This window comes from Monodelphis domestica, chromosome 8 (genome assembly GCF_027887165.1).
Source record: "Monodelphis domestica isolate mMonDom1 chromosome 8, mMonDom1.pri, whole genome shotgun sequence".
Taxonomy (NCBI): Eukaryota; Metazoa; Chordata; class Mammalia; order Didelphimorphia; family Didelphidae; genus Monodelphis; species Monodelphis domestica.
In genome coordinates, this window is record NC_077234.1 from 82,067,303 (window position 1) to 82,087,590 (window position 20,288).

Consider the following 20,288-nt stretch of genomic DNA (forward strand, 5'->3'; position numbering starts at 1 on the left):
TTCTACATGGTGACTTTCTTTTTCTACAACTGGTCTTTTTCTACTCTAAAATTCTATTAATCAATGTGATCAGATCCCAAAATAGATTCATTTGCATAATTTTTCTAGTCACAGCCAAATATTTGTCCATTAAATTCACTTTACAAATAATTTTGAAACATAACAAAGGAAATGAGAGGAAATAAATAATTATTATGCAGCTTCTTTGTGCAAGGCACTGTGTGCTAAGGGCTATACTGATATTATCTCCATTGTGATACTCCTCTGATGTAGATGCTTTTATGATCTCTGGTTTACAGCTAAAGAAACTGAGGCAGATAGGTTAAGTGGCTTTATCCAGGATCATATAACAACTAATTATTTGAGGCTGGATTTTAACTCCTATTCCTGACTCCAGACCCACTGCTCTATTCACTATGCCATAAAATTGCTGCTTCTAAGGGATAAGTTTTATTTGTCTTCTATATATTACAGTGATCTCTTATACATGTCTTATGTTCTCTTATGATTGTCAAAAGCTCTTTACCACTTTAAACTAAGTCTCATAAACTCCTCTAAGTTTCTCAGGAAACAAAGCCCCAACTATCTAACTCATGGATGTCTTTTAGAAACATTTCCATGAAAAAGTAAAATAAAAGAAAGGTAGAAGCAGTGTGTTGAATTTCTTTGGCACCTATTGTCTGAATATTTTAATGCCATTGGTTCATATAGCTTAACTTTCTTAGAGAAATAATGTTCTTAAGGCCATGGATCTCTATAGAAATAATTGCCTTTCATCCAGATGTTCATATTTTGCCTAGACTATACAAGTAATTTCAAAATTGTTGCATTTAACAGACATACTTATCAGATCATTGGAGCTCTGATAATTAATTTGAAACATCTGCATTAGGCTGAGATCATATATTTTCATTTTTACATTCTGATGAACTCCCCTCTAAATGATTACAGCTTAAAGTATTACCCTTATTTATATGGTCTATTGCAGAGCTCAATATATCTTAAACTATTTCATCTATTCCATTAATCACAGACTTATCTCATTGAATAGTGTCATTCCTCAAAAAAAAAAACAAAAAAAAACAACCACACACAAGCAGGATAGAATAGAAGAAGAATTTTCTCCTACTATTAGTCCACATTTGCCTTTCCATTGCTAAAACTGTATGTGTGAAAATCTGGGTGGGATTCAGCTTGGACAAAAATAGTTTTTCACTTCAAGATGACTTTAAGTCTTCAAGACCCTTTTATGTCTATCATCTTTGAGAATTGAATGTTCCCATCTTTATTAATTGCTACTTTTTCTTAGTTATTTTTTTGTTTATCTGGTTATAGACTGATCTCCTTTGTGATGTCTATATCCTGGAGACAATAATCATTAATTTAGCAAACCCATATTGGGAACCTGCAATTCTCAAGGTACTAGACTAGATGCTGTGGGAGATAAAAAGATAAATGTCATGGTTCTTTCCTGCAGTGAACAAAACTGTCAAAGAAGAGACATATTGATATATTCAAATAGTTCTTCAGTCTCACAGATTCGGATATTATTTCCATACAAATAGTTCATTCCTGCATATACTGTGTGAATGTTGCCTATAGTCTTCTTTGTTTTCTATAGGGGTTCTGCTAGATTGTGAGGCTACCAGTAGAGTACTCTAATTGTCCATCTGAACAGCAGATACTCTCTTCCTATTTTTTCCTACTGACACCCTTCCCCTCCTCCTTCCATTTCTCTTCAAGGATCCTCATTACTGGTTATATTTTTCAGGCTAATTATACCATGTCCCTCTCCACCAATTCTCATGATATTCATATTCAATTTTTTAGAGCCTGTAGTGTTCCTTGTTTCATAGCAATATAAAGCTGGTACAACATTGACATTAAAAAGATAAGCCTTAATTTGCAGGACATTTTAGGGGTCATTTAAGGAGATTTGCAATTTATTGAAGAAAATCGAGCTGCTTCTCCTTTCCTGTTTAATTTTGGGTTCAAATCCATCTGTCTGTCAGTATCAGGAACTGTTTCCATATGGCAAATTGCAAGAGCCTGAACTTGAGCTTTTTTAGTAGGAATGGAAAAGTGGTCTTAAACACCCAGATCTATATCACTAGTACCACATAAGGAATTCTTCCCTCCACCTAAATACTCCACTGGTGCTTCAAACTTTACAAATTCAAAACCAAACCCATCTTTTCTTCATACCTTCCATTTCAGGCAGAATGTTCCTCTTTATGCTCAAAATGAGTCGGTTTTCTGTCATTCCTTCCCCTCTGTCCCTTTCCATATTGTTCCAAATGCTAAGCCCTGAAGAATTTACACATTACTCTTCAATATATTTACATGAATTTCCTCAGTATGCTGGATGGAGGTCCTTGTGGAAGACTTATAGAAGAACATGTTACAAGAGTTGTATAGGATCACAAGGTGGCACACGAACTAGGCACCAATGGATAGAATCCTGCACCAATGAGATCACAGATGCATCAAAGTACTATTCACTGATACTATTGTGATGGTGTCCCGAGAGGCAATATTGGCACACTGAAAAGTGTGATGAATTGTAGTTGAGGACCACTATATAAGTCCCATCATAGTCATGCTTTTTAGTCTAGGGAAAGTTACAACGTTTCAGAGTTTCATTTTTCTAACATTTATATTGCCAAAAGAGTGGATATTCTGAGAAAAAAATTCTTTGCTTTAAAAACATTAGTTATTGTTGACTAATATACCTCAAATCTCTTTCTTCTTAGATATATCTTTTGCATAACAATTCTAGGATAATATTTCCCAAATACAAGATCTGATTATGATGCTTTCCATTTAAAACCTTCAGTTGAACTTCACCACCTGTTGTTGAACAATATTCAAATTGTTCAATCCAGCATTCAATGTTCTGCAAAGTTTGGCAGCAGTATTCTCTTCCCAACTAATCTCCTAGTATTTTCTATTTTCCTGTGCAACTCTGTTATCTCATTCCCTGAACACTCTGGGGTTTTCTCATCTTTACAAGCAAAAAAAAAATTCTCCTTCCTGTAATAATCTCCTATCTCCACCCCCATCTCTATTTTTGGGAATACTGCTCATTCCTCAAGTTCCAGGTCAAACATTTCTCTCTTCCTTGATCCCCACTCTAAAAGGTTTTTTTCTCTTTTTAAAATTCCTCTTGTATAGCACTGACTAGTACTTCATCACTTTCTTAATGTCACATTTCATATTTTCTTGACATCCTTGCAATAGGCTATATCTTAATCATCTTTGCTTTTTAAACAATGTTTATTGCAAAAAGTGGGTGATCAAAATGATTATTGTTTGAAAGACTATCACTGAAGAGTAGTTGAGTAATAAGTAATGATTATTTGAATCTAGAGTGAAAAAATTACAAAGGAAATCTCTTGTCTAACATTGAAAAATGCAATTGTTGACTTCACATTATAGTCTTTTTTTGAAGGATTAAGAATTGGAATAATCATTGAATAGAAGAAATAAAACGATTCTAGGAGAGCCTCAGAATGGTTTTGCTTGGTTTATTCATAGATTTATGGTTTATAAGAAGGAACTCAAGTTGAACACATGTGCCTTGTTCTACCCAGAATATTCTATTGGCACAGAATATCAGCTAATTTGGTAATTTTGTACTATTGATGATAATAATGAGTTAATAATGGACCACTTTTATCAGTTAACTGTGTCTACAACAAATATGGATTCTGGGTTTAGTTTTCTCTGAATATTTTTTTCTTCCATTCTCATCTCTCTTCTTCCTATTTTCAATTGTTTTCTAAAGAGACACAGGAAAGGAAGATACCATTCAAGAGGGCATATTTAAGATGTCTCACATAGTCAGAATAATGTGTGTTCTGAATTAAGAACCAGTCCTGGAGTCAAGAAGTCCTAAGTTTAAATCTGACCTCAGGCACATTCTACCTATGCAACGCTGGGCAAGACACTCATTGCTATTTGCCCCAGTTTCCCTCAGTTTCATTATGCTCTTCTTTCCCATTCAAGAAAGTACTTTTATTCACTGGATGAACAAGACATGTACCTAAAGGAAGATTTCTTCTTTATCTTGCAAATAATGATATACTCTTTTAGGACAAGAGTCAGTCGAATACCTCTTAGCTAGCATATCAAGAAAGGGAATCTCTCCTTATTTTTTTTCAGTTTCAAAATCCCAATGGTCAGGAAAGTTTCTAGAAAACTGGAGATAAAATTTTCTTTTCCCTTGAAAGGCTCATCCCATAGGAACGCAGAAAGCATTCTTAACTTTCTTCCTTTTCCCTTCTTTCTAAAAGTTAAATGAATTGATAGGTAATTGTCTAAAGGGTCTGAAGCTTAAGTCCTGCCATATGTTTCTTGATACAGAGTGAGTAAACACCCCCTGCTTTGCCAATGCAAAATGATTATAAAGCTAGTGTTTTGGATTTGCTTTTATTTCCCCCAGGACAAAACTGGAAGCTGTCTAGACTTTACTGTAGGTTAAAATTTGCTACCAATAAAAGGAAATATCTCCAAAAACATGCCAGGATTAAATATCTATATTTTACTGTAATTTCTATCACTTTCTAGACCAAACTTGCTAAGTTTTTTTTTTTAATTATGATAATTTCTAATAAAATTTCATTGTAGTTCCTGTGGATAAATGTTTTCTAGTGTTAGGTATAATATAATCTAGTAGAAAGCAGTTCAGTGCAGATACTAAAATATTCATAATCAGGGAAGACAAAGAAAAAGGGGGATAACAAATATATATATATATATTTCAGATATAAGTTGGAAGACAATCAACAAAATTGATAGGGAAATACTCCACTACTTTCCTTAATCTACAAATTTCAGGAACATTTTTTTTTGGAAAAAAATCCAATAGAAACCTATTTTTAAATTTCTAGGTACATTTTTACTAGAAATTGGTGCCCCAAATACCATAGCTTGTTTTTAGTCCCAGTGACATTTCTGATGCATATTACACATACTTCCCTTGGGATCATAAGCAAAACCAGATTGTGCTGAATCCTAACACTTTCATGAATATAAACTAGTACAATTGATACTGCTTAGAAAAAATGGCAGGAATTGGAAAGAATGATGAAAATTTATAATCTCAAAATCACTGATGCTTTCCTGAACAAAAAACAAAAGTTACAGTCATTTAAATTAATATTTTTAGCTTTGATCAAATAATGCAAAAGAGCTCAAACTGTCCTTAGAAATTAACTATGTATTAATATAAGAGAATAAGAAATCTAAATATTTTCTAGATTTCAAATATGTGTTTTCAACTGACAAAGAGCTAACATCCATGGGGAATGAATTTTAAGACATTTTCATTACCTGTTGGTTTTGTTCTAGTGGAAATTCAAATAAACTATGCTAAAATCAAATATGCAAGTGGATTCTAATTTAATAGAATTTTAAGTGCTCATTTTCACCTTTCTTATTTATTATTTTATGAAGAGAAGTTTTGTCTGAATTTATTTGGAAATATTTTTTCATATCTTTATTACAAACAGGAATTGTTAGCTTCTTTGTTTTATGCTTTCTTTTATTTAGCTTCTAAAATTATGTTTTTAAATCCATAAAAATAAAATGCATAGAATTTCAAAGGAAATAAATTATAGTAAAATATAGTTGTAAAATATTAAAAATAAATCCAAAGACTTAAGGTTAAAAAATCCTAATACCATACATCAATCAACTAATAAAAATTTAGCAAATGCTTATTTATGCATTCCTTCTGTCAAGAGTCAGAGTTACAAGACAAGATTATAGGGTCTAGGTAATTGAATTTAAATGACTGGCTCAGGGTCACACAGCTGGACAGTGTCTGAAATCAGATTTGAATCTAGGACCTCCAGTCTCTACACCTGACTCTCTAACCACTTAGCAGCCTAGCTTCCCCATTAACTGACTTCTGATTCTTAAATGATCCCAGTAAACTTTGAGATCTTTTAATAACATCCTTGACCACAGCACAAGAAAAACTATTTCAGCACTCCTAGGATGACTTTGTATGCATAATATATTTTTTTTTACATCTAAATTTTCTGACATAGGACCACAAGAAGTTATAGACAGAAAAAGAAACTCTCCATCAAAGAGAGTAATATTATACCCTTGGATCAATAGGTTATATCTGGAGACAAGTAGTCTCCTCATGGTCTAAGGAGTTGCCTGACTATATGCCATTTCTTTGCCATGATAGTGAATACCACAAGTCAATGGCAGAAGAGCTTGCAGGTACAGTGGTAAGGAAGGAGGAGAAATATTATGGGAAGCAAGAAAGTGACTTGTATATACACAGAGTGAGACAGGTGTTGAACTTGAAGTTAGAATGCCCTGCTTGCCAATCTTGCCTCTATCACCTGCTAAGACTCTGGCAAGATATTTAACATCTATATGCTTCAGATAATCACCTAAGACATATCTACTAAGTCATTTGGTTACAGATCTGAAAAGGAAGAGGGATATTTTAATAAGAAAATTCTTACATTGATGCAATCACAGATTATTCATATATTTACACGTTTGGAAAGTGGATTTTTCTCTCTCCCTCTCATTCTCATTTTCTTCTGGCTCTGCTAGGTGTGCTTTTTGCCTGTAGGGCTCAGGCCCCTAGGACACCTCCTGAAAGTCACTACACTATGCCCCCCTAAGCCTTTATGCCTCCTGCTTAGAGCATTCCTTTTTGTGTTGTCTACCTCTCTTAGGATGTAAGCTCCTTGAGAAGTACTGTCTTGCTTGCTTGTACTATATCCTCAGCATTTAGCACAGTACCTAGCGCATTCATGAAAAGTAATAAATTCTCTCTCTGTCTTTGTCTCTATCTCTATATTTGTCTGTGTCTCTCTCTCCATTTTCCATTATTTTATTTGGGAACTGCAATCAAATCAACTTTGTTCCTGGAGAGGGCATGCCAGCCAACTCTCTGATGGCTCCATTCACTATTTCTATGTCTTCCCAAACCAAATTACTGTTCCCTTGGCCATGTTTTCATACATATTGTCTCCATTAGAAAATGAACTCCTTTGGGGCAGGGACTGTTTTCTTTTTGTTTTTGTTCTTCCAGAGTTTATTACATAGTTATTAGCATAAGGTATGTGCTTCATAAACATTCTATTCATTTGAGTATTCTTATTTTCACTTGCCACCCGCACTGTAATATTCATGGGGATGAATCAGAATTAGGGGATTAGGATATGCTTTTATAATATTGAATAACACTGGCATTATTGTTTATTTTCAGGGAAAAATTGGCCAAGTGATTCCCCCCTGATCATGTAGCACATAGGCTAACATGAAAGAACTAAGCCAGTTTGGAATCCCTTGATAGCTCAGTAGAAACATTATTAACAGCTAAGAAGCTGAAGACCCTTTGGTTAAAGGTTAACCATTTGACTTTGTCAACAGAATGACAAAGTAAACACAAAGCATAATAGAAGGGCTGAAACTGGAACTCTATCACCTATAGTTAGTACACAGCTCATCTTTTGTCATCAACATAGGGTTGCCTCTACTTACAGAGTCAAGTCAATCAAAGAGAGAACCTGGAAAAAAGCACTTCAACATTAGAGGGTGCAAGTAGAAAAATCATAGTTGGGGATGGGAAATAGAGCTGGAGAGGGAGGTAAAAATGGTAAAAATCCAACCTGGTCAATTGAATAAGAAATTAGCAGTTAAGATAAAAAAAAAACTCCAACTAATATTAGACATTGAATCAGGTCTTCTATAAAGCAGTGAAAATTACTCAATCCTTGGCCAACAAATTCAGCCAAGAAGAATCTCCTACAGCAACCAACTTGTATCAATGATTCCAATGGGTTATTATTCAGCAGTTTTGTATGATAACAGCAATGGGAGTGAAAACAACTCATCTAATTTTCATATTCATATTTGCATCCAGTCTAGCTATTCCAGTCAGGTTTCAAACTCTAAGGAAATTTTAATCTATAATCAACTTTCCTTTGTTTCCCCACACTTGCTTCCCCTTTCCAATTCCTTTCTTTCCCCATTATTTTTTACCCTTTTCCTTTCTACTTTCAAAGTATGATATACAACGTATCATTCTTATATCCCATGGATTGTTTGATTAAAGTAAAGAATTAAATATTCATTTAGTTCTTACCTGTCCGCCTTTAGGCTGATATCTGATGTTGTCTGTGGACCCAATTTTGGACCTTACATTCTTCAGATCAGGCAGTGGTTGGTTAATAAGCCGTAGTTGTTTAGGCGTAGCTGGAGACTTTGGAGGAGTACGAATGATGGCAACTTTTTTCTCGGTGGGTACCAGGATGGCGGATTTGGGAGTTCCTGGTGTGTGAGGGGTTCTGGGATAACTAGGGGTACCAGGAGTGCCTGGGGTACGAGAAGAATAGCTGGGTGGTGTACCAGGAGTGATGGCAGTAGAGCCTGGAGTAGTGGGTGTTGATGTACCGCTTTTTCCTGTTCTGCGAATAGGCTCAGACCCTAGAAGGAAAAAGCAACAGTAAATCGAATTCAGTTCTCCAAGGTGGATTTGTCCTTTAGGTCAAGATAACTATTTTAACAGTTTAGTGTGGAAGCTGAGGTTGATGGTTCTTTTGAGCTTGGGAGTACTGAGGGGCAGGGGACTAAGCCGATCTAGTGTTCACAGTAAGCAGAACACTAATGTGTGGTACGTTCTTGGGAGTGAGTGGTCGCCATTTGTTGACTAAGGAATGGTGAACTATCCTAAATAAGAAATGGAGGAAGTCAGAACTTCCATGGCATTTGAGAGAATGAGAGTGAGTGAGGAAGAGGAGAAAAAGAAATAGAGAGAGTGAGAGAGAGAGAGAGAGAGAGAGAGAGAGAGAGAGAGAATGAGAATAGAGGGGGCTTGGACTAAACCTTGGCACTGCCACTTGGTGATAAGCTAGCTAGTTGGAAATTGGAATGAAATGAGATTATAGATCATTTAGAACTTAAGAAAAGGGAAGTTCACTAATAGTAGAAGGCAAGGTATCCTCAGCACTAGTTCATGGAGATAAAGCTCCCTCATTTCCAAAAGGAAATGCTTTTGATCAGAAGTTGGATCACAATGGTACTGGCTATCCATGAAATGGCAGTGGGACATCCATAAAGTCTGACTCTGAGTCCTTTTAAACCTTCCTTTTAATGCCTTAAGTGGTCAGGAAACAATAACAATGTAAGTCTTAGGTCCCTGGACCAATTAAGTTTTAGTTCTGCCTTTTCTGGAAACACATGGCAGAGGCTACTCCTACCACAGTAAGTTAGTTGACTTTCAAAGGTCTTAGTTTACTTATCATATAAAGTTAAGAATTTGGCCTAGAAAACTTCTAAAGTTTTCTATATGTTTAAGACTATGAGCATGTACTCCTTCAAAAATTTGCCTCTGACTAAAATGCAAGACCATGAAGAAGATTTTTGGGGATCTGAGAATGACAACTTTTACTCTCAAAGTTTTGTTACCCACAAGGCTCAAAACTCATTCTACTTTTCATTTCTTAGGCTTTAAAAATATTCCAAAATTAACATAATGGCATAAATGAGGTAAAAAAAAAATCAGAGTTTTCTCCATTATACAGCTAGAGAAATTGAATATTATGGGAAATAATTTGTCCAAGCCATCAGAGAAAACGTAGAGGGAAACAGTTAAGAGTCAATATCATCATCACCATTTTCACCATCAAAAAATCTTTATAGGCTTTCACTAATTACTATTTAAAATAAGTTGGATATCATCCCTTACATGTTCTTTGATCTTACTTAAACATACAAATCACACTTGCAATGAACTGATTTGAAGTTTAAGCAATCTTGTTTTGTTGTACCCTCTTCCACAAGAGGACATTTAAAAATGATTCTGTTTTCCCCTAAGTATCTTCTTCAGGTTTAGTTTTCCTGGTAGTATAGTGGATATAGCACTGGACTTTTAGTCAGGAAAATATGAACTCAAATTTGGCTTCACATCCCTGTCTGACTTCCAGGCAAGTTCTTAACTTCACTCTCCTATCTATAAAATAGGAACAATAATGCCTACCTGCCAAGGTTCTTGTGAGGGTCAAATAATATAAATATTTGCAAAGTACTTTGTAAACCTCAAAGTACTATATAAATGCTAATTATTATTCCCAGTTTTGTTGGGGAATTGTAAATTTGATTTTTTTTAAAGCTTTTCACTCCTATTTTATTTCAAAGCTGTTTACATACTCATACTTCAATAAATAAAGTACTATATAAATACTAGCTATTATTATTTCCATTTTTTTTTACATATTACATTTCAAAGCTGCTTATATGCTTATACCTCAATAGGACTTTTCAACTTTTCATTAAACTAATTTAAGCACTGGGTTCTTTGGTCTATCACATCACATTATTTGTCCCCTTTCTAAAGGACTTTTCTCAAACTATCCTTCTCCCAATCCTATCCAAACCTCACTGAAATACTAGATTTTTGATTAAGTATAAAAACCAACAACCTTTAAAAATTAGTTTTAGAGAATATAGGTGGAGAGAAAGTCACAGGAATTGCCCAGCATGAATGTGGAGAAAGCCTACATGAGGGCAGTCAATGCTCTCTGCTATGGGGCAGATCTTGCTGAAATGATTTTTTGCTCCAGGGAAAACTTACTCTCTATAATCAATAGAAAACTACCTTATATTTTAAGACAGTTAAAAATATGAGACAAAATCATGAGTGCCATATCTCCAGATGACAGAAAGCTAAAATCTCAAGGTCTTTCTTTTTAATCATTTCTATGGTACTCAACTCATATTACAATTTCACTAGAGTATGTAGGACTGCCTGTCAAGACACAAATTCACTGGGCTCCCCAGGGCACATACTTTGAGGTTATAAAGGCTAAATTCACATTCTTTGAGCTGTAAAAAATATCTAACCACACACTTTTACAGGCTGAGTTGTTGACAAACTCTTCATGGCAATGCATTTGCTTTTTCTCAGGCTAGATGATATCCTATGATAATTCCCTCTCTGCTTTTCAAATAGCTTTACAAAATGTCAGATATTTTCTTGTCTGCAGTGAGAGAGAGGATAATATAAAAGAACAGGCAAAATGCTATGTGGTCTAACTGCTACTGTACATAGTAAATATTTCTATTTACTGACAAAGTCTGTCTTTTATCCTCAGATTATAGAATAACAGGTTCTTGAGCTGGAAGAGATCTTAGTTTTTCAGATATTCAGTAATTTTACTAGCGATAAAATGCTATAATATTAAGAACCAGAATAAGGAAGAATTTTGTAAGCAAATAATTGAAATTAAAAAAGTATTATAAAAAAGGCTTTCTTTTAATTAATCAAGAACAAATTAGTTTAAAACGATGAGATCATGGAGCCAGTACCTATTTGGGTCAATTATCTGTGGTGTTTAGGTGTATACCTATAAATATAATTCAAGGTTTTGCTGATATAGCTCTGAAACTCTTCCTGGATTGGATCCCAGTTTTCTCAGACTGCCTATCTCTAGTCATCTCTTGCCCAATTTACCCTAAATAAATAGTTCAGTTCTAAGCACATTTGAGACTTTTAGAAAATGCTATATTTTCCAAATGTCCTTTCTGAAAACCAAAATTGTTATGATAAAGTGAATTAATACCATAATAAATTCAGACTAAAGGAATATGTCCATTATAAAGTTAATTAGAGACCAAAAATATCTGAATTTCATGCCATGATATTATTTATCAGAATTATTTTTGTTAAGGTAGGATATTTAAAAAAAATATTTTTGTTTTTGTAAAAATAGATTTTATTGATATCTTTTATTTTACAAATGCCTTTCTTCTTATATTCCTCTCTAATATCCCTCTCCCCAAACCAGTCCTTATCAGTTTTTATAAAGAGGAAGGAAAAAAACCCAGTAAAACAAATTAATATGTTAAAAAAAAAAAGATATATGCACACCTGGCCTTCCTTTCTCTGCAAAGAAGTCGAGGAAGTATTTTCTCATGGTTCTTATGAAGAATATTTTAACTAAAAAATGTTCTACTATTCAGGCAGGTAGGTGGAGTAGTAGATAGAATACTGAACTTGGAGTTAGGAAGGCCTGAATTTGAATCACTTCTGACACTTACTAGGTATGTGACCTATGGCGAGGCATTTAAGCTTCCTTAGCCTTAGTTTCCTCATCTATGAAATAACAATAGCACCCACCTAGTATATTTATTGTGAGGATCCATCTGGATAACATGTAAAGTGCTTTGTGAGTCTTGAAATACTATATAATTAGCTATGATTATTATTGCTCTTCACATCCATTCCTTCTTTGAATCTGCCCTATTACATGACATTTTTAAACCCCTTCTGTGAGAAACAGATTTCTACCCCATTCATATGTATATAATGAGTTTTCAACAAGTTTTTATCTAAGTGGATATTTTGTACTCAACTCAATGATAGTAAGCATTTACTTGAGTAGAAAAAAAATCTCAGCATTCTGACTCCTTTGAGTATTGAGATGATGCTTGTGTAACACTATTTGTTTGCTCAAATCACTCAGAGCCCTGAAATAGAAGTAGCTTCATCTCTTTTTCAAAAGAAAAAAAAACAAATGAGTTTAGAGACACAAAAAACATTTCCTTAAAGCAAAAACAAATAAATCAAAACAAAACAAAAATAAACTACCATAACCTATACATTCCTTTACTTATGAGAGAAATAAAAATGTTAACATTTGAAGGACAAGAAGAGCTTGTTCAATAATCAGCAGTAAGCCAATTAAGCAGCATGCACAAGAGGGAAGTTAAAACCACCTCCTCTTGAATAGATTTGATGTCCTAACTAACCATGTTAGGTGATTATGATTTTAAAATAAAAATCACTTGAGTTGGCTATAATTGGAATATTTGGAATAATTGGAATTTTGGAATAATTGGAATTATTATTGTGATCAGTGGCTAAAAAAGGAGTTTGATTTAGTTGTTTAGATATAACAACAAAATTTATAGCACCTGAAAATTTCAAGTTATTAATTTCAACATACCAGGTGAAGCAGTACTTTCATAGTAACAATACTAGTTTTTCAATTTTCTCCTACTTCCTGTTCCTTATTGGAAATTCTGAATTTTGTGGATTGTGAATAAGAGGAATATTCTCAAACAACATGAGTTATGAATGATAATTTGAAAATTGGCAAGGTTAATACCCAATTACTCCAGAAACTTGGTTTTGTTTTGTGACGTAGCCCTATAAGGCAAACTGACCTACATGTGTAAGATAAAGCTTATTATTGTTGGTTTTATGTTTTTGGATATATTAGGAAATGAAGAAATTTTTGCCAGCCAGACTTCTTGATACTTTTGGTTCTGGAGAAGACAACTGGTAATATGGAAGTGACTAAAGTTAGCGACATTTTAAAAGAAAATGTACCATGGTACTAACTAGAGAGACAAATCATAGATAAATAATATTGCCCCTTCCTTTTATGATAAGCAGATATCCTTCTACTCTAAAGAGTATGTTATTATCTTCTGATTAGGGTTAAGAAAATAGGAAGTATGTTACATAGAAGAAATATGACTTTCAGAATTTTTAGGGGATTGCTTTTAGTCACAGAATGAACCCATTCTAGCCTGACGATAGATCTTGTTAAATATTGCCTAGTTCTAATTAAGCTTCTTCAGAAATAATTTTGAAAGTGCAAATAATAAGTTTACTATAGATCTGCCTGAGCTATTTCTATTAAAATAAGAGAAAAATGAATAGAAGCATACATACTAGTGGTTCGTCGTACTGAAGAAGACATAGAAGTGTTGAGTGAGAAGGAATTCTCATCTCTGTCTCCTGATACACCTCTTCGAGTAGGAAGGATGGAGGAAGGCCTGGGCAGAGATGAGCGCTTTTCAGGACTCTTGCTTACACCATCCTAGTCAAAGAGAAAAACCAAAATCAAATGTACCATTGGATGGATTTCATCATTCATTCATCAATCATTTATTGTATCTACTATGCATCAGGCATTGTATAAGACTTTGGGGATACAAAGACCAAAACAATAAGAACTGATTCTCTCAAGGACCTCATATTCTATTGGAGGATGGTGGGTTAAAATGTCTACAGATAATTAAATACAAATTATACAAAGAAAATGCAAGGTAATCTCTCACACCAGAATTTGATGGCAACATCGCCTGGGAAGATGAGTGTATCCTTCTTATAGAAGTTGGCAATTGGGCTGAGCCTTAAATGATTTTAAAAGCAGACATGAGGAGAGCTGCATTCCAGGTATTGGAGGACAATTTTTGGTGCTGACTTCAGTACTAGGGGAACTTTCTCTCCTGCTCCCCATTACTTGAGGGAGTAGACATCATAATAGGATAATTATTGACCTAATAATTTAGGGAAACACTTTTTTTTTAATAGGTTACATTTACCATGATTGACTAACTTTGATAAAACTCAGTTTATCTTTGTATATTTCCTGTAACTTCTTAGCAATTAGACTAGGGAATTATTAGGTTTCTATTTTTATACCATGGTGAACCAAAAGCTTTTCCTTCTTTTCCTTCCATCTCTCTTTAAAAAAGGTAAATACCTTATTTTCATATCCACCAAGTATTTCTACTTCTTACCTTTAAATGCCAGTGTTTTTCTAAGAGATTTGAAAAAAAAATGAATTAAGACAAAAATTCTAAACTTGTATAACTCAATTAGAAGCTCAAATATAGGTTTTCTGAAGTATATTTAAAGATTTAAGTACATTAGAAAAATGTTGTATATGGTGTGTGGAAATGGTAAATCAGAAATTTATTAAAAAAGCAAAATAGTAAGTAGTTTATCCTTACACATATGACATTATTTTGGTAGTATGCTGTTTTGAGAAACTGAGGCTTTAAAGAATTTTGATGAAAAAATATTTTGGTTATTGGTTAGCTTTATCATGCAAAGAGAAATTTGGAATATGTTTTCTTTTCAATTAAAATCTGCTTATATTTCTGACTGTTTTGCAATTTTGGGGAATATTGTTTTCATAAATTTCCTGATCTTATCTTCTATAACCTTGATCTTGATCTCATATATGACTCAAAGTAAGGAAAGAATTCAGGTGGGTCTTTTGAAGAATACCAGAAAAAACCAGAAAATTGAGAAAGGGAGCTATTTTAGCAGAGTTAGAAGAGTTTGAGCTACCTCTTAAAGGAAGCAATGGTTTTGTCTTAACTGTTGGAGACAAGGATCTTTGACAGAGTAGAAATCTAGTCTTATACATGAGACAGAGTAGAAATCTAGTCTTATACATGAGACAAAAACATAAAATAAAGTATCTAAAATCCTTCATGTAAAAATATAAACAACAAATATAATGAGAAATAAATCTATTCTAAAGAGACATAATTCTTTTATATCTGGTGATAGTGATGGATGCTGTGATAGAACTAAGGATAATATGGTGTGTGTTCAAGTGAGGACAACAGACTTCCCTTGCATTTTGCTTAGGCTAGGCCACAACTACAAGGGAACAAACATCAAAATTGATATCATAATGCTCTCATGCAAATACCAATAGCAAAAACTTCTGCCTTACTGAAGGACATTCTGAAATTCAAAGTTTGGCGATAAAATGGAAGAGAAGGGTGGTGCAGGAGCTTAGTGGGGTAGGGGGTTTAAATCCGTTAAGATTAGATTTGGAAGAACCTGGGCATGTTTGTAAGCCAATCAGAAAGTGCCAATGCAAAAAGAGATAATAGTGATAGAGATATGAGAGATGAATGAGAGCCAGGGGCAATGGTAGAGCAAAATCCTAGAGGGAGGGTGGGTGAAAGAAGGAGAGAAGGAAGGAAGGAAATAAGCAAGCATTTATTAAAGGTCTACTATGTGCCAGATACTGTGCTTAATACTTTGCAAATATTAATTCATTTGATCATCCTTTTATGGATGAGGAAACAGAGGCAGACAGAGGTGAAGTGACTTGCTAGGATCACACAGCTAATAAGTGTCAGAACCTGCATTTGGATTCAGGTTTTCCTGATTCTTGATCTTGTCCCGCTATGTCACCTAATTGGGATTAAAGGCATAGGTAATGAAATTTAGAAAATTAAAGCTAAGTTATAAAGGTAAAATAAAGATGGGAGAAGTTGAGATGATTCTCCTTGTTTCTATATCCTTAATAAAATAGACAGTATGAAAGTAGCATGGAGAAACAGCTGAGAGTAAGAAAACATGTTGACCATTTGCTGTAGGAAATGAGATAGGGAAATGAATAAATAATAGAACAAATGGGTTGCTAAGCAACAGTGAAGCCACAGTCATGTAGCATAAATTGATAGTGAATGAAATGTGTTTGATTTTCAGCCTATTTCCAGAAATGCTTAACAGTCTAGGATCCAGAGAAAAGAAAATCAATAGCAGTTAGTTGGTATAGAGAACTCACATGATGGAAACAAAGAAAGTCAAAGGGATAATGAAATTTAGGGCAATGGCTAGAAAATGATTAAAGTGTGGGGTTCTGGGGAAAAAAGTAAATAAGTTAGATTGAGGAGACAGCGAGAGTAGGGTTAATGGAGGGAGGGAGGATAAAAGATGGGGATATTTCCAAGTATAAGAATTTAGAAGCGGGGATGTTGTCAGGTGATGTAGGGGTTGGGTTTCAGATATGGCCAAGGGGTATCCAGATGTTTTGAGCCAGACATGGAAGTTAAAAGAAGTTGAAGCAATGGAGAAATTTTTAGGTAGAGTTTTGAAGATTCTTTTAACATAAATCCTGGAGCCTCTGAGGATCTTGAGAAGGGATGCTGTCTGTAGGAGAAGTTAGTAATAATAATGGTGATATTGAAGACGTTAGTAGCAGCTGGCACTTATACAGTGCTTTGTGGAGTTTCCAAACCATTAATTAATTTGACCCTCACAAAAACTGTGCAAGAGGTAGGTATTGCCATCTCCATATTTTACAGATAAAAATCCAGGCTCAGAGGGGTAAATGCTTGACTCATGGCCACATAGCTAACATATATTAGACAAAGGATTGGAATCGAACTTTTCCTGACTTCACATCCAATATTCCTTTCCTCTCCATGTGGGAGATACCTTTCTTGCCCTTAGTTTTATTATATACAAAATATTAATAATTACACTGCTCCTAACCACCTGTATTACCAGATCATTGTGAGAATCGAAGGAAATAATGTGTATAGAGTGCTTCACAGTTTTTAAGCACTGCATAAGTATAAGCAATTTTGCTAACATGTTTATTTGCTCCAGAGTCCATTATCCCTAATCTGATTATATGCTTAAAAATGAGTGAATTCACCTTAAAATGCAAAACTGATATGTCCAATGGAGAAAAAAGGAGACCATATGGTAGAAACATATGGATAATCATCCATTGCATCCAACATTCAAGGCAGTATTTCCAGATTCTTTTGGGAATATTTGTGAAATATGGAGCACACTGAAGTGTCGTCTATGATTTCTAGGATTAAAGTTAGCACTAAAGAAACTGTGCATTTAAATGACAAGGCTAATATTAAAGGTGCAGGAGTCCTTGGGTAGTCTATGCCTATATTTATGCATTGGATGTACAAGTTCAGGGAAGGACCTATGGCCAGAAGGACATCTCTTTTGGGATATTATTAAAAATGTAAGAATGTAAGATGGAATGGTACATTCTCTCCATAAAAATGCTAGTAATACTTTCACTTAACCAAAGTCACGACTGGTACACCGAGGTCTCATTTCTAGTTTTACCCTCGGCTGATACTACCGTAAGCCAATGAACGCTTACAGATTGGACACTGTCTCTTCTCCTCCTACAGCCCACGGAAGCATGTGTGGGAAGTCTAAGTGGGTCAGCCAGCACAAGTCACCCTATTTGGCTGTTCCCACACATAATCAAAAGTGTGGTTTAGAAAAATACAGTGATGACATTGTCTTCAGTGCCAGAGGATGACCATTCCTGCCATAAATCTGGAAAATGTGAATAAAAGAAAGGATCCTAGGGGTCACCACTACTAACACAGGTCCGGTGCAAATCAGTGGGGTAAGGCTGGGAAATGGGATAAATCAGAGATAAAAATGGGGTATTCAGAATAAATGTCATTGTTAACATGATGTTCTCATGGCATGAAGCTCAGTTTAACTTTCTTCCTGATGTTGCTGCCTTATGCATCAATTATGCATCAATCAAAAAATGGAAGAATTGAGATACTTATCTTTGGGACTAAATGTAGTCATATAAAGTTTTGTGTTTATCAAAGCATGAAGACATTAATAGCCACATTGTTAAGAAATGTGTCTGAATAAACCAACATATCATTCAACCATGCCGTAAATGAAGATTTTTAATGTGAGAATAAATGAAATAAAACTATATCAGTTAGCTAAAAGTTTCCAAGTAAAAACACGTTTTTAGTGTTAAAGAAGATATTCCACTTAAAAAAAAAAACAGAACATGGAAAAATAAAAGAGACAATTCTAGGTTTGGAATCAGGAAAGTCTTGTGTTCAAACCCTCCTTGACACTACTTGTATAACCTTAGGCAAGTCACTTTATTATCCTGGGAATATCCCTAGGACTCAGAAAAAATGCAAGTTCCCTGAGAGCAGGGGTGGTTTTTTCTTTTTTTTTTTTCCTTTTGTATTCCCTCTCCTAAAGATGATGCATCATAATTCCTTTATATATTTATATATAAGCCTTGCTTTAAAAAATTCTGATGTTTTTAAGGACTACACAAAAAATAGAAATCTATATACATCATAACTGATTGATTGGATCTGGAAACTCAAAAAGTGGAAGCCACCAAAAAGATGGCGATAGATATTTGTGAATCTACTCTGAAATGACTATGATTTCATGGATTTGTCACATGATTGTTTAACCCAATCACAAGACAGCTTTTCCTTCTACCCACAAAAGAACTTTGTCCTTTGACTGTACATTAAGTACAATTGAGATAGGGCCTTAGTATATTTGTTTGCAATGTCTTCTAATAATATTGAATTAGGAAATCAAAGTGCCCGTTCTTAGCCTACTGGCCATGCCAGGTAACTATATTACACCCGTCTTTTTTGCTAGTTTGTCAGTCCTATTAGTTCAGTTTAAAATTATCTCTGAATAATGGAAATTAAAGGGAGAAATTATTTGGTCAAATTAGGTGTTAGAACTTTGTGCTCAAAACATAACCTTGGAATGTATCTGATTTAGAAAAACTCTCCCTCACTTTATCTAACATAGACATTGCTAAAGATCTTTATACATATATTACTTAGTGCTTATATCTTTGACAAGGTTGTGAATGTAAGGGAGCAACAGAAAATAAATTTTGTTTAAATGATTTAAGATTACATTTCAAACAAAAGATATAAATTACTCACAATGCTGAAACTAAATAATCAAAATGTCTCTAGGAATACAGAAGTGAAATTCAAATCAAGAACAAGGATAAAATTATTTTACTTACTGAGAATCTGTCCTTTCCTTGTTTAAATGTACCAGAAGCCTGGTTTGTTTCTCCACCTGCTGCTGTTGAACCAACAATAATAATGATGGTTAAAAGTCATGAAAACATTTAAATAATACTTCGAGTACAACTGATAATGTCCATAGAGAAGGGCACAATGAACTTTGTTTATTAGGTTTTATAAACCATAGGTGGCATAGTGGGAAGAGCCCTGGCCCTGGAGTCAGGAAGACCTCAGTTCAAATCCAGCCTCAAACACTTATTGGCTGTGTGATCTGGGCCAGATCCTTAACCTTTATTTGTATCAGTTTCCTCATCTATAAAATAGGTATAATAATAGCACCTATGTCCCAGATTTGTTATGAGGATAAAATGAGATGACACTTATAAAGTATGTTGAAAGTATTATCTCATTTTATCCTCATAACAAATATAGGAATATAGGATGTGGGTGCTGCTGTTGCTGCTGTTACTACTACTACTACTACTACTACTACTACTACTACTACTACTACTACTAGTTACTGCTGCTGCTACTACCGCCGCCACCGCTATTGCTATTGCTACTGCTACTACCACTACGAGTTTAGGTTGCCAACTAAGGTCTCCAGAGGAGTAGTCCCATATTCTTTGTTCTGTTTTATATAGCCCAAATTTATCTACTTATTAAGGTTCCCTACTCTCCCAATCCTTTCTAATATTTTTCCTGGGTTTCCTATTCTATGGCTTGGAAGTAAAAAAAAAAAATCCATTTGGCCTCTTTACTTCAAACATTTTATTTAACTATAAATGCCCCTCATGCCCCAAGTGATCTCTAAGAACTTTAGCTCAATAGAAAGGAAAGAGGAAGTACCAGATTTAGTGTTATTACAACCACTGCATTAGGAATGAAAA

General features: G+C 34.4%; 1 protein-coding gene across 50 annotated transcripts in view; it reads right to left on the reverse strand.

Moving 5' to 3' along the window:
• The window catches only part of MAP2 (microtubule associated protein 2), a 352,353-nt gene that overhangs the window by 15,731 nt on the left and 316,334 nt on the right, over positions 1-20,288 (reverse strand). For 36 of the 50 annotated variants that reach the window (XM_007501818.3, XM_056808318.1, XM_056808312.1 and 33 more), the window contains 3 exons: positions 19,395-19,456; positions 13,721-13,868; positions 8,126-8,466 (listed from right to left, as the gene is read on the reverse strand). In XM_007501818.3, the coding sequence (XP_007501880.2) occupies positions 8,126-8,466; positions 13,721-13,868; positions 19,395-19,456 (551 nt within the window). The remainder of the gene's footprint in view (positions 1-8,125; positions 8,467-13,720; positions 13,869-19,394; positions 19,457-20,288) is intronic. The other 14 variants (XM_056808320.1, XM_056808314.1, XM_056808342.1 and 11 more) reach the window with 1 other exon arrangement.